The sequence below is a fragment of the Bufo bufo genome, chromosome 4, assembly GCF_905171765.1.
Source record: "Bufo bufo chromosome 4, aBufBuf1.1, whole genome shotgun sequence".
NCBI lineage: Eukaryota > Metazoa > Chordata > Amphibia > Anura > Bufonidae > Bufo > Bufo bufo.
The window spans coordinates 147774843-147798034 of record NC_053392.1 but is presented as its reverse complement, the minus strand read 5'-3'; the positions used below and the strand labels follow the sequence as shown (position 1 = coordinate 147798034).

The following is a 23192-nucleotide window of genomic DNA, read 5'->3' as shown; positions in this document are numbered from 1 at the left end:
GATTAAGTTCAGGCACTGGAAATAATAATCTTTTAGGAATAACTGCTGTAGTCAGACAGTAATGCAGACATGAATCCAGGCTGCACACCACCAAACTAATACAGTCCACATAACCAGTAAAGAATTTCCAAGTTTCATGGTATTAGTAGTACAATTAAGTTTTCATGATCAGTTTAGCAGGCTTTACTATATATGTCAAAGTGTAAGTACCCAATTTATTTACTATGACTTGTTACTGATATTCTTTTTCTTTTTTTTTTTTAATATGCAGGGTGAAGGACCTGTTTAAATTTGCCTGAATAACTGTAGTAACCGTGTACCTCTCATACAAGGATATCAAAGGATGAAGAGCATGTTTACCGCACTGACTGAATATCTTATCCCGCCTGATCACAGCGCAGGGTCACTTACTTTGGTTTGCTTTAGATTTCTTAAAATCCTTGAGGGACTCTTTGGAGGGATCCAGAGGTTCCTGTGCACTGGTACCTGCTCAGTGTAATGCACACACTCAGGAGTCCTCATATTCATGGCTCCCCGGCGCTGATTGTCACCTTTTTCCCTATACACAGGGGGTAGCTGCAGACCATGGATATGAGGACTCCAGCGCTCAGGTCCCACTGGAGCTTCTCAACAGGGATTTTAAGAAAAGTATGACATAAAAAAGAGTAAGTGACCTTGTGCCCTATAAAAATAAGACAGTAGAATAGTCCCACCTTAAAGGGATTGCATCACCTGTAATTAAAGCCAGATACTGATAAATAACCTTTCTTTCTAATCTGTTTTAAATTTCTGATTGGAGATTTTTTTTTTTAACTTAAAGCTGTATTACTCCAACAGATTGTCTGACCAATATCTGTCCAATCAGACCAATAGTTGGTGTGTATAACAATAGATCTGTTTGTGTAATTGGCCATGTGACCAATGATTGGTCAGAAGATCTGACAGATAATCTGTTGGTGCAATACAGAGAGGGAATAGATAAACTGTAACATTACCTATTGTGAATGCACAAGCCTTTGTTATCAACAACTGGGAGTTTGCTATCTTCTGCTGTATTTCTTTGCATCTACAGTACGATATTGACTTGTTGTATAAGGTGCTATTCACCACAGCGACAAACATTTTGTAATACATAAGAATACACCTTGTTAATTCCCAAGGATCCAGTGACAATAATATTGCAAGATGTATAAATGTAGCACAGCAGATTTAATACAGTAGAGTGGGTTTGTTATATGGCACATCTTATTGAGATATCACTATGACGTGTATGTAGGAAAACCCACTTTCACAAGGCATTTGTAAGCGAAAAACAGAAGTGGAACCATGGAAAGAAATCGTATTATGGGAAAATGTGGGCCTTTTACACCCAATCAAGGTTTTGGTTCATAAATACTGCTGAAAAATACTGTCCAAAATATCTCTGTGCAAAAGTGATGTTACTTTTATTATTGTTAAATGAAATTTCAGCTCTGCTACATTTATTTGGATAATTGATGAAGGAGGTCTGTGATTTCATAATGACATTTTTTTTGCCTGTTCACAAGTCACCACATATTTTTGCCCCCATATAAATGTTTTTCATGTTTCTCTTTCCCCTGTTCTCTGTATCCTAGCAGAATGTTTACATGCAGAACTTCCTATTTTCATCAGCTTCCTGTTGGGTTTTCTAACCAAACCAGAATGCTTTGCTCTACAGGGAGTGCAGAATTATTAGGCAAGTTGTATTTTTGAGGATTAATTTTATTATTGAACAACAACCATGTTCTCAATGAACTCAAAAAACTCATTAATATCAAAGCTGAATATTTTTGGAAGTAGTTTTTAGTTTGTTTTTAGTTTTAGCTATTTTAGGGGGATATCTGTGTGTGCAGGTGACTATTACTGTGCATAATTATTAGGCAACTTAACAAAAAACAAATATATACCCATTTCAATTATTTATTTTTACCAGTGAAACCAATATAACATCTCAACATTCACAAATATACATTTCTGACATTCAAAAACAAAACAAAAACAAATCAGTGACCAATATAGCCACCTTTCTTTGCAAGGACACTCAAAAGCCTGCCATCCATGGATTCTGTCAGTGTTTTGATCTGTTCACCATCAACATTGCGTGCAGCAGCAACCACAGCCTCCCAGACACTGTTCAGAGAGGTGTACTGTTTTCCCTCCTTGTAAATCTCACATTTGATGATGGACCACAGGTTCTCAATGGGGTTCAGATCAGGTGAACAAGGAGGCCATGTCATTAGATTTTCTTCTTTTATACCCTTTCTTGCCAGCCACGCTGTGGAGTACTTGGACGCGTGTGATGGAGCATTGTCCTGCATGAAAATCATGTTTTTCTTGAAGGATGCAGACTTCTTCCTGTACCACTGCTTGAAGAAGGTGTCTTCCAGAAACTGGCAGTAGGACTGGGAGTTGAGCTTGACTCCATCCTCAACCCGAAAAGGCCCCACAAGCTCATCTTTATGATACCAGCCCAAACCAGTACTCCACCTCCACCTTGCTGGCGTCTGAGTCGGACTGGAGCTCTCTGCCCTTTACCAATCCAGCCACGGGCCCATCCATCTGGCCCATCAAGACTCACTCTCATTTCATCAGTCCATAAAACCTTAGAAAAATCAGTCTTGAGATATTTCTTGGCCCAGTCTTGACGTTTCAGCTTGTGTGTCTTGTTCAGTGGTGGTCGTCTTTCAGCCTTTCTTACCTTGGCCATGTCTCTGAGTATTGTACACCTTGTGCTTTTGGGCACTCCAGTAATGTTGCAGCTCTGAAATATGGCCAAACTGGTGGCAAGTGGCATTTTGGCAGCTGCACGCTTGACTTTTCTCAGTTCATGGGCAGTTATTTTGCGCCTTGGTTTTTCCACACGCTTCTTGCGACCCTGTTGACTATTTTGAATGAAACGCTTGATTGTTCGATGATCACGCTTCAGAAGCTTTGCAATTTTAAGAGTGCTGCATCCCTCTGCAAGATATCTCACTATTTTTGACTTTTCTGAGCCTGTCAAGTCCTTCTTTTGACCCATTTTGCCAAAGGAAAGGAAGTTGCCTAATAATTATGCACACCTGATATAGGGTGTTGATGTCATTAGACCACACCCCTTCTCATTACAGAGATGCACATCACCTAATATGCTTAATTGGTAGTAGGCTTTCGAGCCTATACAGCTTGGAGTAAGACAACATGCATAAAGAGGATGATGTGGTCAAAATACTCATTTGCCTAATAATTCTGCACGCAGTGTATAATAGTTCAAGGAATTGCTGCGCCTAGCTAATATGGAAAGGAGAGGTGTAGGTGGCGTGATTACTGCAGAAGGAACAGTGTGTCAGGCGGCACAAGCCCCGTGAAACATTACAGAGCAAAACATGCTGGGTTTGGTTAATAAAACAAGAACAGGAAGCAGATCAAAACAGGAAGTTCTGCATGTAAACATCCTGCCCAGATGAACTGATTAAGAGAACGAGGGAAGGAAAAGGCTGACAACAGGTATAGGGGGCAAAATGATGCATTGTTTTCAGTACTGTGGGCACATGGAGGTAACTATAATGATATCACTTTATCACTTGCTATTGGGCAGCTTTTGCTGTTATGTGGGTTTTCTGATATATTATTATTAGGCTACTTTTACACTCGCGTTTTGTGCGGATCCGTTCAGATAATACAACCGTCTGCATCCGTTCAGAACGGATCCGTTTGAATTATTGTTGTTAAAGACATAGCCAAGATGGATCCATCTTGAACACCATTGAAAGTCAATGGTGGACGGATCCGTTTTCTATTGTGCCAAATTGTGTCAGTGAAAACGGATCCGATAAGGCTAAATTCACACGACTGTATGTATTTTGCATTCCACAAAATACAGATGACGTCTGTGTGATGACCGCTTGGCATCCATTTTTTTTGCCGACCCATTGACTTTAGTGGGTCCATGTTCTGCATTTGAGGCCAAGAATAGGACATGTTGTATCTACATGTTTTTCTTTGCAGAACAGACATATGGATGGGGAAAGCACATGGATACCTTTTATGTGCTTTCCGCATCAGTATGTCTGTTCCACAAAAGACAGAACATGTCCTATTCTTGGCTGCAAAATGCAGTTCACTGACCAATGGGTCTGCAGAAAAAACTGATGCAACATTGACATCACATGGACGTCATCCATATTGTGCAGATCTGCGTTTTGTGGGCCACAAAATACTGACAGTCGTGTGAATGCCCACCCCAAGAGTCAATTTACACAATTTCTGTGGTGCAATACATGTGTATAAACCCAGAAACCTTCTCAATGTATGAGGCTGGGTTCACACTTGAGCATTTTACAGCGCGTTCAAACGCGCTGTAAAACGCTCAACACATGAAAACCAATGCTTCCCTATGGCCCTGGTTCTCACTTGAGCGTTTTACAGCGCGTTTGAACGCGCTGAAAAACGCCCTACGCTCAAACAAGTTCTTGAGCTTCTTTGGGGCGTTTTGACGCGCGTTTATGGCCATAGGACACTGCAGTCAATCACACAAACGCGCGTCAAACGCGCGTTTACTATTGCAAAAAACGCGCATAAAAACGCGCAACAAAAACGCGCGTTAAAAAGCGCATATCAAATACGCTCAGGTCTGAACCCAGCCTGAGACAATGTGCTCATAGATGTTTATGAGCAGACATATTCCATTGGCACGCAGTTGCTGGGTATACTATGGGACCCCACAGCCCCAATTATATTGAAAAGTGCGATCCTGTATTTTAAAAGAATATTTCTAAATGGAATTCTTTGGCAGACATATAGAACTACTGTATATAGGTTTCATATTTCTGGACAACCATACAAAGTTTTCCAGCTGAATACAAACTTCAAATGCAGGAGAATGTAACACAATGTGGTATACCAATGAGCTATGACCAACGTCGTTCTGCCACACACAATGGTAATATATTAAAGCATGACAAGTCCACAACATCTACGCCGTGCTACAGAATGCAACCTTTTTCCATTGTTTCTCCCCCCCAGATGCTTGTTAATAAATGGCTTGTGACCTTGAATCCCCAGTCTATCATTTACTATGCCAGCGCTTCCATATTCTGCATTATGTCCCTTTCTGGAGTTTTCCCATGTGTGAATCACAGCAGTAATATTTATTTGTTTTTATATAGACACAGACTTCTTGCTTTTCTCCTCATTGATTTACTGTAATTAAGTTGTTCTTACAGTAATCAGTACATACTGTACAAAGTTAGGCTAGTGTTCCATGTGTCTTATTAAATAAAGATTTTACACTGAATGTGTCCATCAGTTATTAACGTGAAATACTGGTAATCATAAATTGTAAGCTTTGCGGGCAAGGTCCTCTCTTTCTGTGCCAGTCATGCTTAGTGCAATTGTCTGTATTATGTATGTATACCCCTTATCATATGTACAGTGCCATGGAATAAATGGCGCTTTAATAATAAATAATAATAATATATTGTAATACAATACATAGTAATTGTACTGCATTGATAACGTCTATGAGGCTTCAATGACTGGACCGTGTCTAGGAGGTTTACTACCTGGACTATGTTCTACCGTACTATAGACAATACACAGTGTATTCTGAGGACCCTTTCCCAAGCATCAGTCCAATATGCCATGTATGTTGCTAAGATGGCCATACTGATCCTCCGCCTTCATTCTTCCCAATCATTGCCTTGGATTGCAAATGCCCCCCATGCAGTGCCTCCCCTTACACTTGAATATAGTATGCGGAGCAGTGAGTGGTCTGTAAATATTAATACAGAAAGGAGTCCTGTAGATAAAACAGCCTAGAACTGCACACATTATTGTGATATGATGAAGGCCCTAAAGCGGATAATGAGCCGAACCAGTGTTCATAAGATCGTTCCTGATCATCGGCCCATCTAACCACCCCACCAAACAAGCTCATTTGTCAGCTGATCATCTTTTATGTTAACATATAAATAGGGGGTGTGCTGCCAATAGTATGTCAAATGTATGGGTGGCGAAAGATTGTGCTAATGGTTTGTGCTCCATATGGTTTGCATCACCCCGTATAGAAAGCTGTCATTACGGCCCTGCATCTGCCTGTGCAAAAGGACAATACAGTGCAGCCTGTAAATACACACGCGATTGTGACCGTCACCATAGAGAGTAACATAGTATAGTATATAAGGCCGAAAAAAGACATTTGTCCATCCAGTTCGGCCTGTTATCCTGCAAGTTGATCCAGAGGAAGGCAAAAAAAAAACTGAGGTAGAAGCCAATTTTCCCCACTTAAGGGGAAAAAAATTCCTTCCCGACTCCAATCTGGCAATCAGAATAACTAATATTATTACACTGAAGAAATACATCCAGGCCCCTCTTGAACTCTTTTAGAGAACTCACCATCACCACCTCCTCAGGCAGAGAGTTCCATAGTCTCACTGCTCTTACCGTAAAGAATCCTCTTCTATGTTTGTGTACAAACCTTCTTTCCACCAGATGCAGAGGGTGTCACAGTCACAGTCCTGGGGATAAATAGCTGATGGGAGAGATCTCTGTACCGACCCCTGATATATTTATACATAGTAATTAGATCTCGCCTCAGTCGTCTTTTTTCTAAAGTGAATAACCCTAATGTTGATAATCTTTCAGGGTACTGTAGTCCCCCCATTCCAGTTATTACTTTAGTTGCCCTCCTCTGTACCCTCTCCAGCTCTGCTATGTCTGCCTTGTTCACAGGAGCCCAGAACTGTACACAGTACTCCATGTGTGGTCTGACTAGTGATTTGTAAAGTGGTAGGACTATGTTCTCATCACGGGCATCCATGACCCTTTTAATGCAACCCATTATCTCATTAAAAGACAAAAAGGGGGTCAGTCAGCACTTACCAAACCGCAGGAGCACATTGCTATGGCAGGGAACAACATTAAAAGACAAAAACATGCAATGCGACAACTCGCTGCAATATAGAGTACAAAATTGCATAATAATTACAAGTGCTACACTATAAGTGAGAGATACTTGGCAAATCGTTTTGTACAAAATTATTTGAGCCCGTCTGCCGCACGTCAAGGCGATCTCTGTTAGACGGGTTCCTACACTAAATTCTACCTGTTAGGTGCCATGACGGCTACCATACACTTCAGGGAGTGTAGGTTCCACAGCAGGCCCACTCCACAACACCACCGGCGCCAAATGGCCACCAAGGACTGCAGTGAGAGTCCACAAACTATTTCACTCCTGGTGCCATGGCTTCAGTGAGTGAGGGGGAGCAGGCCTGACTATGTACTAACACTAATTAAAATCAGCCTATAGGGCAGACAGGGTGGTCAGGAGTGCATGACTGAGGAGGCAGCCACACCTCCAGTACAAACTGCAAAGAAAGGCAAAAAAGGGGGTCAGTCAGCACTTACCAAACCGCAGGAGCACATTGCTATGGCAGGGAACAACATTAAAAGACAAAAACATGCAATGCGACAACTCACTGCAATATAGAGTACAAAATTGCATAATAATTACAAGTGCTACACTATAAGTGAGAGATACTTGGCAAATCGTTTTGTACAAAATTATTTGAGCCCGTCTGCCGCACGTCAAGGTGATCTCTGTTAGACGGGTTCCTATACTAAATTCTACCTGTTAGGTGCCATGACGGCTACCATACACTTCAGGGAGTGTAGGTTCCACAGCAGGCCCACTCCACAACACCACCGGCGCCAAATGGCCACCAAGGACTGCAGTGGGAGTCCACAAACTATCTCACTCCTGGTGCCATGGCTTCAGTGAGTGAGTTATCTCATTGGCCTTGGCAGCAGCTGCCTGACACTGGTTTTTACAGCTTAATTTGCTGTTCACTAAAATTCCTAGGTCCTTTTCCATGTCAGTGTTATCCAGTGTTTTACCATTTATTATGTGCGGGTGACTTGCATTATTCCTTCCAATGTGCATAACCATACATTTGTCAGTGGTAAACCTCATCTGCCACTTATCTGCCCAAGCCTCCAATCTATCCAGATTCCTCTGTAGCAGTATACTGTCCTCTTCCGTGCCAATTACTTTACACAGTTTAGTGTCATCTGCTAAAATTTATATTTTACTGTGCAAGCCTTCTACAAGATCATTAATAAATATATTGAAGAGAATAGGGCCCAATACTGACCCCTGAGGTACTCCACTAGTGACAGTGACCCAATCTGAGTGTGTGTACTATTAATAACCACCCTCTGTTTTCGATCACTGAGCCAGTTACTTACTCACATATGGGCATTTTTTCCCAGTCCAAGCATTCTCATTTAATATACTAACCTTTTATGCGGTACAGTGTCAAATGCTTTGGAGAAGTCCAGATATATACGACATCCATTGATTTGCCGCTGTCAAGTCTAGAACTTACCTCCTTTGATTCAATTCTTTGAAATGACCGATCCCTCATGAAGCCATGCTGATATGGCGTTATTTGCTTATTTTCATTGAGGTGCTCCAAGATAGCATCTCTTAGAAAACTTTCAAACAGTTTACCCACAACAGATATTAAACTTACCAGCCTACAGTTTCCGGGCTCTGTTTTTGGACCCTTTTTGAACATTGGCACTACATTTGCTATGCACCAATCCTGTGGAACACTCCCTGTCAGTATAGAGTCCCTAAATATCAGAAATAAGGGTCTGGCCATGACATTACTTAATTCTCTTAGGATACGGGGGTGTATGCCATCTGGCCCTGGCGATTTGTCTATTTTAATCTTTTTAAGACGCCGCTGTACTTCTTCCTGGGTCAGACAGGGCACTTTTAATGGGGAATTAGCTTTTACATTGTGCATTTCATCTGACAGTTTATTTTCTTTAGTGAATACAGTGGATAAAAAATAATATTTAATAGCTTTGCTTTCTCCTCGTCGCTCTCTGCAACTCCACCCTAATTGCTCCGTAGAGTGCCGACACCTTCAGATTTATACTTTTTACCATTTATATAATTGAAAAACATTTTAGGGTTGGTTTTGCTCTTTTTGGCAATTAATCTCTCGGTCTCTAGTTTGCCTGCTTTTATTTGTTTTTTACATATTCTATATTTTCCTTATAGCTTTTCAGTGCTTCCTCACTACCATCCTTTTTTAGTGATTTAAATGCTTTCTTTTTGTCATTTATTGCTTTCTTTAGAGTTCTATTTATCTACATTGTTTTTTTCCTTGTTCCTTAACCTTTCATTCCCATAAGGTATGTACCTCACAATTAGATTTTAGGATGCTTTTAAAAATATCCCATTTTGTGGCTGTATTTTTATTTTTGAGGACTTTGTCCCAGTAAGTTAGGCCTATGGCCTCTCTTAGTTGGCTAAATTTAGCTTTTTTGAAGTTTGGTATTTTGTTCCTCCCTGAAGAAACACTCTTTTGAATGATAATTGGAAGGTTATTACTTTATGGTCACTATTTCCCAGGTGTCCCCCGACCTGCACATCTGTTGTTCTGTCAGGTCTATTGGTTCATACTAAGTCCAGTATGGCCGTCCCTCTAGTCGGGTCCTGAACCAGTTGGGAAAAGTAATTGTCTTTGGTTATTGCCAAGAACCTGTTTCCTTTATGAGATATACAAATTTCAGTTTCCCAGACTATATCTGAGTACCCACAGTGACTCCACATGTTCATGTCCCTTACTTATATCTTCCCGGAGTGTGGGCTTTAGACAGGACTTTACATAAAGGCAGACCCCTCCCCCTCTCCGGTCTTAGTGATTCTTTTTTAAACAGACTGTAACCCTGTACATTAACCGCCCAGTCATAGCTATCATCTAGCTATGTCTCAGTTATTCCCACTATGTCATAGTCCTCCTCACACCTGACTAATTCCAGTTCCCCAGTTTTATTAGTCAGGCTTCTGGCATTAGTATACATACAATTAAGAGGTTTATGTATATTTTGTACTCTACACTTTTCCTTCTGAGCTGTTCTAGTGCCTCCTTCCATTTCTCCCCCAGTCCCAATACCTTGCCCCAAGTCTCTATCTGCACTAACCTCCCATCCTATAACGTAATTACCCTCCCCCAGTCCCTAGTTTAAACACTCCTCCAACCTTCTAGACATCTTCTCCCCCAACACAGCTGCCCCTTCCCCATTGAGGTGTAGCCCATTGCTACAATAGAGCCTGTACCCAATAGAGAAGTCGGCCCAGTTCTCCAGGAACCCAAACCCCTCTTTCCTACACCAGTTCTTGACTTGAGCCACTTTTTAACCTCCCTAATCTCCCGCTGCCTTTCTTGTGTGGCTCGTGGTACAGGCAGTATTTTGGAAAATCTCTAAAATAATTTTTAAGGACGCTCCACCTACCTCTAACTGACCATGACTGCTGGATCTTCTCCAGCCCCTCCCAGTAATCTGTCAACCCGATCAGCGATGTGTCAAACTCCAGTGCCAGGAAGACAACACACCGTTCGAGGATCCCGGTCTTTGTGACAGATTGCCCTATCTGTACCCCTAATAATTGAGTCTCCCACTACCAGCACCTGTCTGGCCTGCCTTGCTCTCCTGGTCCCCTGCTTACTGGAGCTGACATTACCCTGACTGGCAGAGGAAGTGTCCGGCTGCAGCAGTACTCTCCCTGAACTGACATCTTTCTTATCTGCCAACCCTGCAAACTTGTTGGAGTGTGTCAGATCAGGGCTAGCCTCCCTGGCACTCTTCCCTCTACCCCGCTTTCTAACTGTTACCCAGCTAGCTACTTCACCTTCCGGAGCCTCCTCATTACCCCCCTTCCCCACATCTACCCCATAGAGCATAAAGTGCCTGCTCAGTGAGCAGCAAACTCTTTTCCAAATTGTCAACGCTTCTCTGTGTTGAAATTTGCCCGTTTAGATACTCGATGTGCGATTCCAAACGGCAATTTGCGCACATTTTTAACAAAGCTATGCACCCTCAAACGGCTGTTCCAGGACTGCATACATTAGACAAGATGTGCACTAGACTGCGCTGTCAATAATGGAACACATACTAAATGGGGATTACGCAAGAAAAGAGAAAAATACAATATAGTGCAGTGATAAGAATCTAACTTAATGTAGTCCCCTCCTAAAGTCCCTGAATCTCAAGTGACATCATCTAAAGTCACACACTTAATACAAACACACACTTGAACTCAAACATACCAACGCTCACAAACTCGCATTATTTGCCTGCTTGTATAAATGCAGCTCTCAAACCAGCCTGCTTTTTTCCTCTGGATTCAAAGGACTGAGCTGCCCTCAAGGCTGGCTATTTAACTTCTCCTAATTAGACGGCCTCACCATAATTACTCACCTGGTCAACACCCTGCTTGTATAAATGCAGCTCTCAAACCAGCCTGCTTTTTTCCCCTCTGAATTCAAAGTGCAATAGAGCCAGATACGGAGTATACACACTGACGGAAAATTATGCAATGACTGGGTCAGGTGTAGATGATAGTCTATAGTTTGTTCATGATGCCAATTGCAGCGTGCGCAGGGTACTATCACAGGGCCCTTCCAAGATGTTATAAATGATGCCCCAGGTTAGGAATGCCAGAGTGGTGTGTTTGCCTATAATGTCTCTGTATGGTGGTGATAATGGTGTCTCCTACCTGGGTGCTGCTGGACTCCTGGTTCACTTGCAATAAATTGAGTGTAGTGATAGTAGGAGAAATAGAGGGATTTTGCAGCAGATATTGATGTCCAGACCTTTAGGTGAAGTTCAAACTTGTCTTTACTGAGGATAACTTTCATCCAAGCAATGTACAGCTTTGGTCTTAGGTCCCAGCAGGCTTTGGCAATGGATGAATGAACCTTCTGCTCTATAACTCTGAAGCTTGCAGGAAATGACGTCTTGCTTAGTAGCTCTAAAACAGTGGCAGGAATTTGGCTTCTGCACTTCTTTATATCTTCTGCTTTATGGGGACAGACTAGCTGAAGAGGAATATGGCTTCTCCTGGGTCTCTGGACTTTACTCACAGTTATATTCTCAGGGAATGCTTTCTTCCTGGAACTGGAGGTTGTCTGCTGTTTCTGTCATCCAGCTGAGGCTGCAGTGCTCAGGCTGGGGATTGTGATCAATGTCTCAGCCGAGACAAGATCCTGGCTTTGTTCCCTATATCGGGGAGCTGCTAACACACACACCCTACCCCTAGCAGGGGGAGGGCTACACTCCTCACTAACATCCTTCTCCACCCAGGGTGTAGGCTGTGGGAATGGTCCACACCTCCACAGAGGGGGAGCTAAGCTGGAATGAACCATTCCAGCTTAGAAATACTAAACTGTAGCTAACTCCTTACCAACGCATTGCTGCCACCTGCTGGTGAACATGGAAAATTACAATAGTGGAATTTAACATGGTTTATGCACATTTGTGAATGACATAATGCAAAATCATATCATATGACAAGGTTAAGGCTCTTAGGAGACAGTATCGGTGTAGAGGCGTGTAGTAACACAACTCTGGGGTGTTACAAAAGGCCCTCTGGATTCAAAATAGCTCATAAATACATACAACCTATTGCAACAAATCTTTACAATCAATTTTTAGACTTTTACCGTTTAAAAATATTCAGCGACAATACTAGAAGGCCACATTCACATCTCCGCTTAAGAATTCCGGCAGTCTGCTCCGGCAGAGGAATAGACTACTGGAATTACTATATCCAGTATAGCCTCACACCGCCAGGCACAGCTGGATTCCCATATAATGGGATCCAACAGGGATCCGGCAGTTTTCTGGCATAAATGCTGGCTTTCTGCTGGATAAATACCGCTGCATGCATAGCGCCTAAGAATTCACAATACACTGACAAGTAAAAAGCTGATTCACACGCTCTTGTGGCATTGTTTAAATAGAGCAGAACTTAGAGATACAGATACTATTGTGATATCCTCAATCCAAAAAAGCATAAGTACATAATGCAGTCTATAAAAAAACTCACAAACTATTAACACAACATGGGCAAGAAACACACATACTATTATCAGATTATCACAGGATAATAAAAAGAATACATATATACACACTATTAATGTGCACCCAGAAATATACAGTTTCACATCTTTATGTCTGGAGCCACCACTAGAAGGAGCTCTCTGCAGTCACGATTTCTACAGCTTCCATTCTATTTAAAGGGCATCTGTCAGCGGTTTTGTACCTATGAAACTGGCTGACCTGTTAGATGTGCACTTAGCAGCTGAAGGCATCTGTGTAGGTCCCATCTTCATATGTGCCCGCAATGCTGAGGAAAATGAAGTTTTAATATGTGCAAATAAGCTTCTCGGAGCAACGGGAGCGTTGCTGTTAGTCCTAGAGGCTTAGCTGTCTCCTCAACTGCTGTGCCCTCTCCATTTTGATTGACAGAGCCAGGCAGCCGTGATCACATTTACAGAGAGAGCAGAGCCTCTAGGTGTAACACAATTGCCCCCATTGCTCCTAGAGGCTCATTTGCATATATTAAATAATAATTTTTCTTAGCAATGCAGCCACATATGAACATGCGAACAACACGGATGCCTTCAGCTGCCAAGTGCACATGTAACAGGTCAGCCAGGTTCATATTATATCAGAGTTCTGGTTTTCCGATGCAGAGCTTCAAATCTTCTGTTTTTAAGGACATTACATAATAAAATTCTGGTAAATTCATACATATGAGACTCCCCCTAGTGGGGATTGCCTGCAGACTGCCTGCAGCAGAGATGCATATAGACTGAGGGTCGTATGACACCTTAAACTTTAATCCCGTTTAAATACTATTGTGACTGTATCACAACAGAACACAACCTTGCGATACACCCAGAAGCTATTATGACATAGCATTAAAAACACATCTTTTTTTTACATCATTGCAGTTTTGGACTGCCGATAAATAGACGCTCAGACCTGTGAGATCATCTGAATATGTCACAGCGCATAAATACAAACACTATTGCTACATCAACATGGTATAGGGCAGGAGACGCTGAACATACAGAGATAGCTGTCAGGACTCCTACATGACTCTTTAAGCCTAGAATAAACAGATTTAAGTGAATAAATTATAAATTTTGCTGAATATTTTCTCATAAAATTATATTTTGATCTTCTTGGCTCCTACTGCTCTATAACTGCTGCCTACATGCTGCGCTGCATTTTCATAGTGGCAGGTTTGCTTTAAAGGGAGTCTGTCACCAACCTGACCGGTTTTAAACTGATCACATAGTTCAGGGGGACACAAAGACATGACACAGATGGTACCTTTGTTTTGTTTTTCAGATCATCCAAATCACCCAAAAAGTCGTTTTTTATGATATGCTAATGAGCCGTCGCAAGTGCCCAGGGGCGGAGATTTTGCTGAAAGTGCCCAAGTTCCCCCGCCTCACTCGTGCCTAACTCCGCCCCTCAGTAAGCTCAGGCCAGCCCTGTGGCTCTGTGACATCATATTTCCCTATGAGAAACCCACCTCCAGAGATCAGATAGCTTTTCAGGGGGCAGGAGCATAAGACAAGCTGCTGTGACGTCTCCCATACACAGCTCACATACAAAAAAGGAGATCCTGGTCCCCCATCTCAAAATCAAAAGAAGCAGCAGGGATCATATTATATAGAAGTACTGAGCAGTGTTGCTGTGAATCCAGTACTGGGGTGAGACAGAAAACTTACTAGAGCATTCAGAGTAAGTAAACAGATAAAGAGGTGAGGGGTTGATAAGTTGTTATGAGCAGCAGGTATCATATTCGAATTTGTGATATTTCGTGAATATTTTGTAGAATATTTGACATATATTCGCAAATTTGTATATTCGTTATATTCTATATTCTTTTTTTTAACATGAAAATCGGCAAGGTAATGATCGCGTAATATGCGAATATTGCACACTCTATACAGGCGTGGGTCAAAAAATAATATATAGCACTATAAAATATAGTGCTATATATTTGTTTTTAGAATATTCGTCATTTTTTCCATCTGAACACATGATTTCTCCCCAGAAGCACTAGTCGTCGGCTTGTTCTTTAAAGTCCCTTACTGTGGAGCAATTTCTTCGCATCCTGACGTACTGCCCCACAGGAAGAACTCATTTAAGGGACAAAGGATGGTGACTCCTCCAATTTAAAAGTGAATTGGTGGACGTTCTGGTCCTGATTTCCCCCCTGGATCACTAGTGATCTCAATGTCAAGGAATCGGAGAGCATTGGTCTTAAAATCAAAAGTGAATCTCATGCCAATGTCATTGATATTTAATTCCCACACAAATTCAGTAAAGTCATGTTTAGTACCTTTCCAAATCAGAAAAATATCTTCAATAAACCTATTCCAGGTAACTACATTAGTAGTGTATATATTTAGTACGTCTCCAAAGACAATGATCCTCTCCCACCAGCCCAGGAACAAGTTAGCGTATGATGTGGCACACGAGCTCCCCATCGCCGTGCCCCTGGACGCTAAGGTAAAGTGTAACAGCTGTAGTACCAGTTTGTTTTGGGCTTGATATTGGCAGCCTCTCATAGTAAGGGCTCTTTCACACCTGCGTTATTGTCTTCCGGCATAGAGTTCCGTCGTCGGGGCTCTATGCCGGAAGAATCCTGATCAGGATTATCCTAATGCATTCTGAATGGAGAGTAATCCGTTCAGGATGCATCAGGATGTCTTCAGTTCCGGTACGGAACGTTTGTTGGCCGGAGAAAATACCGCAGCATGCTGCGCTTTTTGCTCCGGCCAAAAATCCGGAACACTTGCCGCAAGGCCGGATCCGGAATTAATGCCCATTGGAAGGCATTGATCCGGATCCGGCCTTAAGCTAAACGTCGTTTCGGCGCATTGCCGGAGCCGACATTTAGCTTTTTCAGAGTGGTTACCATGGCTGCCGGGACGCTAAAGTCCTGGCAGCCATGGTAAAGTGTAGTGGGGAGCGGGGAGCAGTGTACTTACCGTCCGTGCGGCTCCCCGGGCGCTCCAGAGTGACGTCAGGGCGCCCCAAGCGCATGGATCACGTGATCCATGTGATCACGTCATCCATGCGCATGGGGCGCTCTGACGTCATTCTGGAGCGCCCCGGGAGCCGCACGGACTGTAAGTATACCGCTCCCCCGCTCCCCGCTCCTACTATGGCAACCAGGACTTTAATAGCGTCCTGGGTGCCATAGTAACACTGAAAGCATTTGGAAGACGGATCCGTCTTCAAATGCTTTCAGTACACTTGCGTTTTTCCGGATCCGGCAGGCACCTCCGGCAACGGAAGTGCATGCCGGATCCCAACAACGCAAGTGTGAAAGAGGCCTAAGAAATGCCTCTAACGCCTTCAGTCCCAAGTGGTGCGGTAAGGAGGAGTAGAGCACCTCCACATCAATAGATGCGAGTGCCATCTCCTCTTCCACCGAGACCCCTTCAAGTCGACCCAAAAGGTAACTCGTATCTCTGATATAGGAAGGCAAAGTTTTAACAAATGGTGATAGAATCTGGTCAATATACAGGGAGTGCAGAATTATTAGGCAAGTTGTATTTTTGAGGATTAATTTTTTTATTGAACAACAACCATGTTCTCAATGAACCCAAAAAACTCATTAATATCAAAGCTGAATATTTTTGGAAGTAGTTTTTAGTTTGTTTTTAGTTTTAGCTATTTTAGGGGGATATCTGTGTGTGCAGGTGACTATTACTGTGCATAATTATTAGGCAACTTAACAAAAAACAAATATATACCCATTTCAATTATTTATTTTTACCAGTGAAACCAATATAACATCTCAACATTCACAAATATAAATTTCTGACATTCAAAAACAAAACAAAAACAAATCAGTGACCAATATAGCCACCTTTCTTTGCAAGGACACTCAAAAGCCTGCCATCCATGGATTCTGTCAGTGTTTTGATCTGTTCACCATCAACATTGCGTGCAGCAGCAACCACAGCCTCCCAGACACTGTTCAGAGAGGTGTACTGTTTTCCCTCCTTGTAAATCTCACATTTGATGATGGACCACAGGTTCTCAATGGGGTTCAGATCAGGTGAACAAGGAGGCCATGTCATTAGATTTTCTTCTTTTATACCCTTTCTTGCCAGCCACGCTGTGGAGTACTTGGACGCGTGTGATGGAGCATTGTCCTGCATGAAAATCATGTTTTTCTTGAAGGATGCAGACTTCTTCCTGTACCACTGCTTGAAGAAGGTGTCTTCCAGAAACTGGCAGTAGGACTGGGAGTTGAGCTTGACTCCATCCTCAACCCAAAAAGGCCCCACAAGCTCATCTTTGATGAAACCAGCCCAAACCAGTACTCCACCTCCACCTTGCTGGCATCTGAGTCGGACTGGAGCTCTCTGCCCTTTACCAATCCAGCCACGGGCCCATCCATCTGGCCCATCAAGACTCACTCTCATTTCATCAGTCCATAAAACCTTAGAAAAATCAGTCTTGAGATATTTCTTGGCCCAGTCTTGACGTTTCAGCTTATGTGTCTTGTGCAGTGGTGGTCGTCTTTCAGCCTTTCTTACCTTGGCCATGTCTCTGAGTATTGCACACCTTGTGCTTTTGGGCACTCCAGTGATGTTGCAGCTCTGAAATATGGCCAAACTGGTGGCAAGTGGCATCTTGGCAGCTGCACGCTTGACTTTTCTCAGTTCATGGGCAGTTATTTTGCACCTTGGTTTTTCCACACGCTTCTTGCGACCCTGTTGACTATTTTGAATGAAACGCTTGATTGTTCGATGATCACGCTTCAGAAGCTTTGCAATTTTAAGAGTGCTGCATCCCTCTGCAAGATATCTCACTATTTTTGACTTTTCTGAGCCTGTCAAGTCCTTCTTTTGACCCATTTTGCCAAAGGAAAGGAAGTTGCCTAATAATTATGCACACCTAATATAGGGTGTTGATGTCATTAGACCACACCCCTTCTCATTACAGAGATGCACATCACCTAATATGCTTAATTGGTAGTAGGCTTTCGAGCCTATACAGCTTGGAGTAAGACAACATGCATAAAGAGGATGATGTGGTCAAAATACTCATTTGCCTAATAATTCTGCACGCAGTGTAGATTAACTACATTTTGACTGAGGCTATTTACGCCTGACACAATTGGACGTCCCTTGAGGGGAGTCACTCCTTTATGTATTTTTGGTAAGCTGTAGAAAGTTGCCCCTGTAGGTTGTTTTTTGTACATGAAATAAAATTCATCCTCTGAGATTAAACTGTCCAGTTTAGCCAGGCGTAGCATGTCCAATAATTTCTTCTAATACCGTGTCGTAGGATCAAATGAAAGTTTCTCATATGTATTTTTGTCATTTAGTAAATCCAAACACATCTTTCTTTGTATTGGGGAGTCTCCATAATAACAATATTGTCCATTTTGTCGGACGGCTTTATTGTTATTTGATTATCCGGTTCCAAATTGGTGAGTGGTTTGAATTCCAATTTTGAACGTTAAAACATGGCTTCTTAATTGTTATTGCCTCCAATTCTTGTGAGACCTAAATGACAAAGGCATCTATACATGTAGGATCACTTAGAGGAGGCATCTCAACACTTTTATTTTTCAAATTAGTGAAGGGGCCCTTGCCTTCCTGGGTCTGCTTTCTTCTAAACTATAAAGTAACTGGACCTCTTGCAAAATGTCGGATGGTGTCCCTAGTTCTTTACTTTCCCTTTTTGCTTTTAATGTCAAATGTTTATGCCATCTTAGTTTTCGCACAAAGAGGTTTATATTTTTGATCCAGTAAAACAGGTTAAATGTGGAGGTTGGGAAAAAGGATAGACCTCTCTTTAGAATTGTAGTTTCTGTTTGCTGCAATTGTTTATGGGAGAGGTTCACTATCTGCCCGTTTTGCTCTGGGATATGCTCGTTAAGGGGGGTGACTTGTGTTGATTGCGATTTCGCAGTTGATAGGGACCACTTTGTTCTAAAAAAGTATTATTGTCTCGTCCCCCTGTGCACCTCTACCTCTGTAGCGTACTCTGCCCCTTCCTCGATTTCTCTGTTCCCCTTCCTTTTCTATTTAATTGTGCCAGTTTAAATGGCGCATGTCTCAGTCCCACCGGTCTGTCCCCAAGGAGGCATGTAGCTGGTAATTTGTGGAATGATTTACCCAGTATATCCGCTATGACAGAAAGTATGTTGGTCTAGAATGTGCTAACAACAGGACTTGCCCGCCAGATATGGTACATTGATCCAACAGGATCGCATCCTCGAAAACAGAGAGGTAAGGCTGAGGGGTAAAAACGATGTAACCGCTCAGACACCATGTAAGTCCTGTGGTAGACTTTAAGAGACGTTTCGACTAATGAGACCTGCCAACTTCCCCTACTAATAGTCTCACAACAAGTATGTCATTTGGACAAAGACAGTGTACAATGGATGTCCTCTTCCCACTTAGTCATAAAGGGCAGCTTATGTTCATTTATCGGAGTATTTAGTAAGTTATATATTCGAGACACCAACCCCACCCTTTCAAATGAGTATAGAATGAAATGCTCAAAAGGAGAGGAAATAATGTCCTGAGTGGCCCTCAATGTGGTTTGCCAAAATGACAGGATTTGCAATAATCTATATTCCTCGGATGTGGGAGGGGAATATTGGATTCGTAATTGTTCGGAGGACAATACCTTTTCCCTACTTAGAAAATCATGTAGGCATGTGAGACCTTTGGCAGACCACCAAAAGTATGCCCTAGTATTCATACCCGGGGGGAAATCTGGATAAGGCAATAAATGCAATAAAGTGATGAGGTGGGATGGCTTGGATTGCAATCCAAACTTAAAGTTTTTTTTTCATCATATACAAAGGAGGCATATCACTATGATATGCCCCCATTGTTTGATAGGTGCGGGTCCCAACTCTGGGACCTGCACCTTCAAGGAGAACGGAACGGGGAAATGAATGGAGGGCGCACTGCGCATACGCAGCTGCCCTCCATTCATTTCAGTAGGGCTGTAGAAATGAGCCGAGCGCTGGCTTGGCTATTTCCGTCTGCCCCATAGAAATGAATAGGAGCAAGGGCCACGCGTGCGCGGTGCGCTCCCATTCACTTGTATGGGAACAGAAGGGAGCAGTGCTTGATGGTGGATGGACCCCGGGAAACCCGGGGTCCTCCAGCTACAGCTCTCCCCACTTCGTTCTCTTTGTAGGTGCGGGTCCCAGAGGTGGGACCTGCACCTAACAGACAATGGAGGCATATCCTAGCGATATGCCCTCATTGTATGTGATGGGAATACCCCTTTAAAACATACTGATCTCTACAGCTGGATAGCATAAAAGGTCAGGAGGGCCTTGGTTTCAAGGTCAGTTGGGAGCAGGGGTGTTGCTAGGCCTCAATGGAAAAGAAAGGGGTAGTGACGTATTAAAACCTAACTTTTATTAGGATAATTATAAGTCCCAAAATGGGAAAAGAACCCCTACCAGACAAACAAAACACACAACTACAGGGGACCTGAGTTGACAGGTCACCCGGTGGTCAAATACACGTTCACATCCCCAGGTGGAGCGGGAGGTGGACTGTATGACCTATAGACATAAACAAATAATGGAGACCGTGGCGTCTGCCTGGTCTAAAACATGCCAAAAAGGCAAGATAAGGGTAGGTCTTACCGGTGGTGGACGAGAGGACCAGCAAGTCCAATGCCCTGAAGGAGGTGTTCTCGCTTGTGGATACGTCCTCCAGTTGGCGGTCACTTTGTACAAGAGGGGCACAGGGAAAAATCTGTCCCTGGTAATGCCCTACTTGGCCTAACAAGCCCTAAAGTGCCTGCTAACACGGGGTCCGATCCCCGCAAGGGGTGGCCCCGTCCGGAACCTAGCCCTAGAAACAATGACCCTAGATAGCCCTGTGAGGACAGGGAAAAGGCCCTGTGGGGCTTTTTGGCCTAGGTAGGCCAATAATGTGGGGGTATAAACTAGTATGGAGATATGCTCTAAGTCCCTACGTGTTTCGTTTGAGAGTATAACATACTTTATATATCCTGCAGTAAGGGAATAAAGGTGACTACCTATAACAGACCCCTTAACTCGTCAGGGGACAGGGGTAAAGGGTAGAATATAAACCCCCACTCACAACCTATCTGTGTGGTTATAACAGATATAGGGGGGGGGGGTACTAAGGTGGCACAGACTTAACAGGAATTGATAGTCCGAGATGACCCAGATTCCTACAAGGTAAAAGACATACATAGTGGTACAGTCAGGCTGGGGCGCTCGCTACCCTTAATACAATGGCATGTTATGTAAAATTACTTACTGTTTAGCATAAGGGTCGTATGGCTTTTCCTCATGGGGTGCGGCGCAATGGATGCACGTGCCGACCATCTGCCGGCGTCTCACAGCGCATAAGGGCACGCTGTATGATTTAAATGAATGGTGAGAGGAGGCTTGGCGCATGCGCGGTGGGCACGGTCACCGCTCACGTGCTTAGGTGAATGTCACGTGACGCGGCTGGTCGCGTCCTAACTTGCGCATGCGCAATTGCCAGAACGGGCAGCAGCATCGCAGCGCAGCCTCACTGCGCTGCTAGATAAAACTGCCTGCCAGCTAGATAAAACTGTATTGTCATCGACAGGACGGCAATACAATTGAATCTAATGCGGTGGAAGAGCTGAAGGACCTGTGGTGACATCACAGGTCATGTGACCAGTAAAACAGTCAGTGGTTGAGAAGGACCTGCGATGATGTCACCATCATGTGACCAGTGCAGGAGAGGGCGGCAGTGAAGAGGGGAAGAAGCTCAGGTGATGTCTGCTACATCAGGAGAGGTAAGTGAAGCGAGAGGCAGAGCAATGCTGGGAGTTGTGGTTATTTAACTGGGACTGTATGTTAGGGCTGAAGGGAGGGATGTTGGAGGTTATTTAACTGGAACTGTGTGTTGGAGGTGGCTGGGGAGGGGGTCATGTTATTTACATGGGACTGTATGTTGATGGTGGCTGTAGAAAGGATTGATGTTATTTACATAGGACTGTATGTTGGAGGGGGCTGGGGCAGGGTGATGTTATTTACATGGGACTGCATGTTGAAGGTGGCTGTGGTAGTGGATAATGTTATTTACATGGGAATGTATGTTGGAGGGGGCTGGGGAAGGGGGATGTTATTTACATGGGACTGTATGTTGGAGGTGGCTTTGGGAGGGAGTGATGGTATTTATATGGTGGATAATGTTATTTACATGGGAATGTATGTTGGAGGGGGCTGGGGCAGGGTGATGTTATTTATATGGGACTGCATGTTTAAGGCGGCTGTGGTAGTGGATAATGTTATTTACATGGGAATGTATGTTGGAGGGGGCTGGGGAAGGGGGATGTTATTTACATGGGACTGTATGTTGGAGGGGGCTGGGGTAGGGGGATGTTATTTACATGGGACTGTATGTTGATGGCGGCTGTGGGAGGGAGTGATGTTATTTACATGGGACTGACTGTTACAGGGGTCTCAGGGAGTAATGTTATTTACATGGGACTGAATGTTCAGGGGGCGATGTTATTTACATGGGACTATACACTCACCTAAAGAATTATTAGGAACACCATACTAATACGGTGTTGGATCCCCTTTTGCCTTCAGAACTTCCTTAATTCTACGTGGCATTGATTCAACAAGGTGCTGATAGCATTCTTTAGAAATGTTGGCCCATATTGATAGGATAGCATCTTGCAGTTGATGCAGATTTGAGGGATGCACATCCAGGGCACGAAGCTCCCGTTCCTCCACATCCCAAAGATGCTCTATTGGCTTGAGATCTGGTGACTGTGGGGGCCATTTTAGTACAGTGAACTCATTGTCATGTTCAAGAAACCAATTTGAAATGATTCGAGCTTTGTGACATGGTGCATTATCCTGCTGGAAGTAGCCATCAGAGGATGGATACATGTTCTCATTCTGTTTACGCCAAATTCGGACTCTACCATTTGAATGTCTCAACAGAAATCAAGACTCATCAGACCAGGCAACATTTTTCCAGTCTTCAACAGTCCAATTTTGGTGAGCTTGTGCAAATTGTAGCCTCTTTTTCCTATTCGTAGTGGAGATGAGTGGTACCCGGTGGGGTCTTCTGCTATTGTAGCCCATCCGCCTCAAGGTTGTGCGTGTTGTGGCTTCACAAATGCTTTGCTGCATACCTCGGTTGTAACGAGTGGTTATTTCAGTCAACGTTGCTCTTCTATCAGCTTGAATCAGTCGGCCCATTCTCCTCTGACCTCTAGCATCAACAAGGCATTTTGCCCACAGGACTGCCGCATACTGGATGTTTTTCCCTTTTCACACCATTCTTTGT

At 43.3% G+C, this 23192-nt stretch overlaps 1 protein-coding gene across 1 annotated transcript in view; it reads left to right on the top strand.

Annotated features, from left to right (window-relative positions):
* The window catches only part of TM4SF4 (transmembrane 4 L six family member 4), a 29594-nt gene extending 28688 nt beyond the window's left edge, over nt 1–906 (top strand). Inside the window, exon 5 of the mRNA XM_040428025.1 lies at nt 272–906. Within this exon, the coding sequence (XP_040283959.1) occupies nt 272–289 (18 nt within the window). The 3' untranslated portion in view covers nt 290–906. The remainder of the gene's footprint in view (nt 1–271) is intronic.
* Nucleotides 907–23192: the final 22286 nt, after the last annotated feature.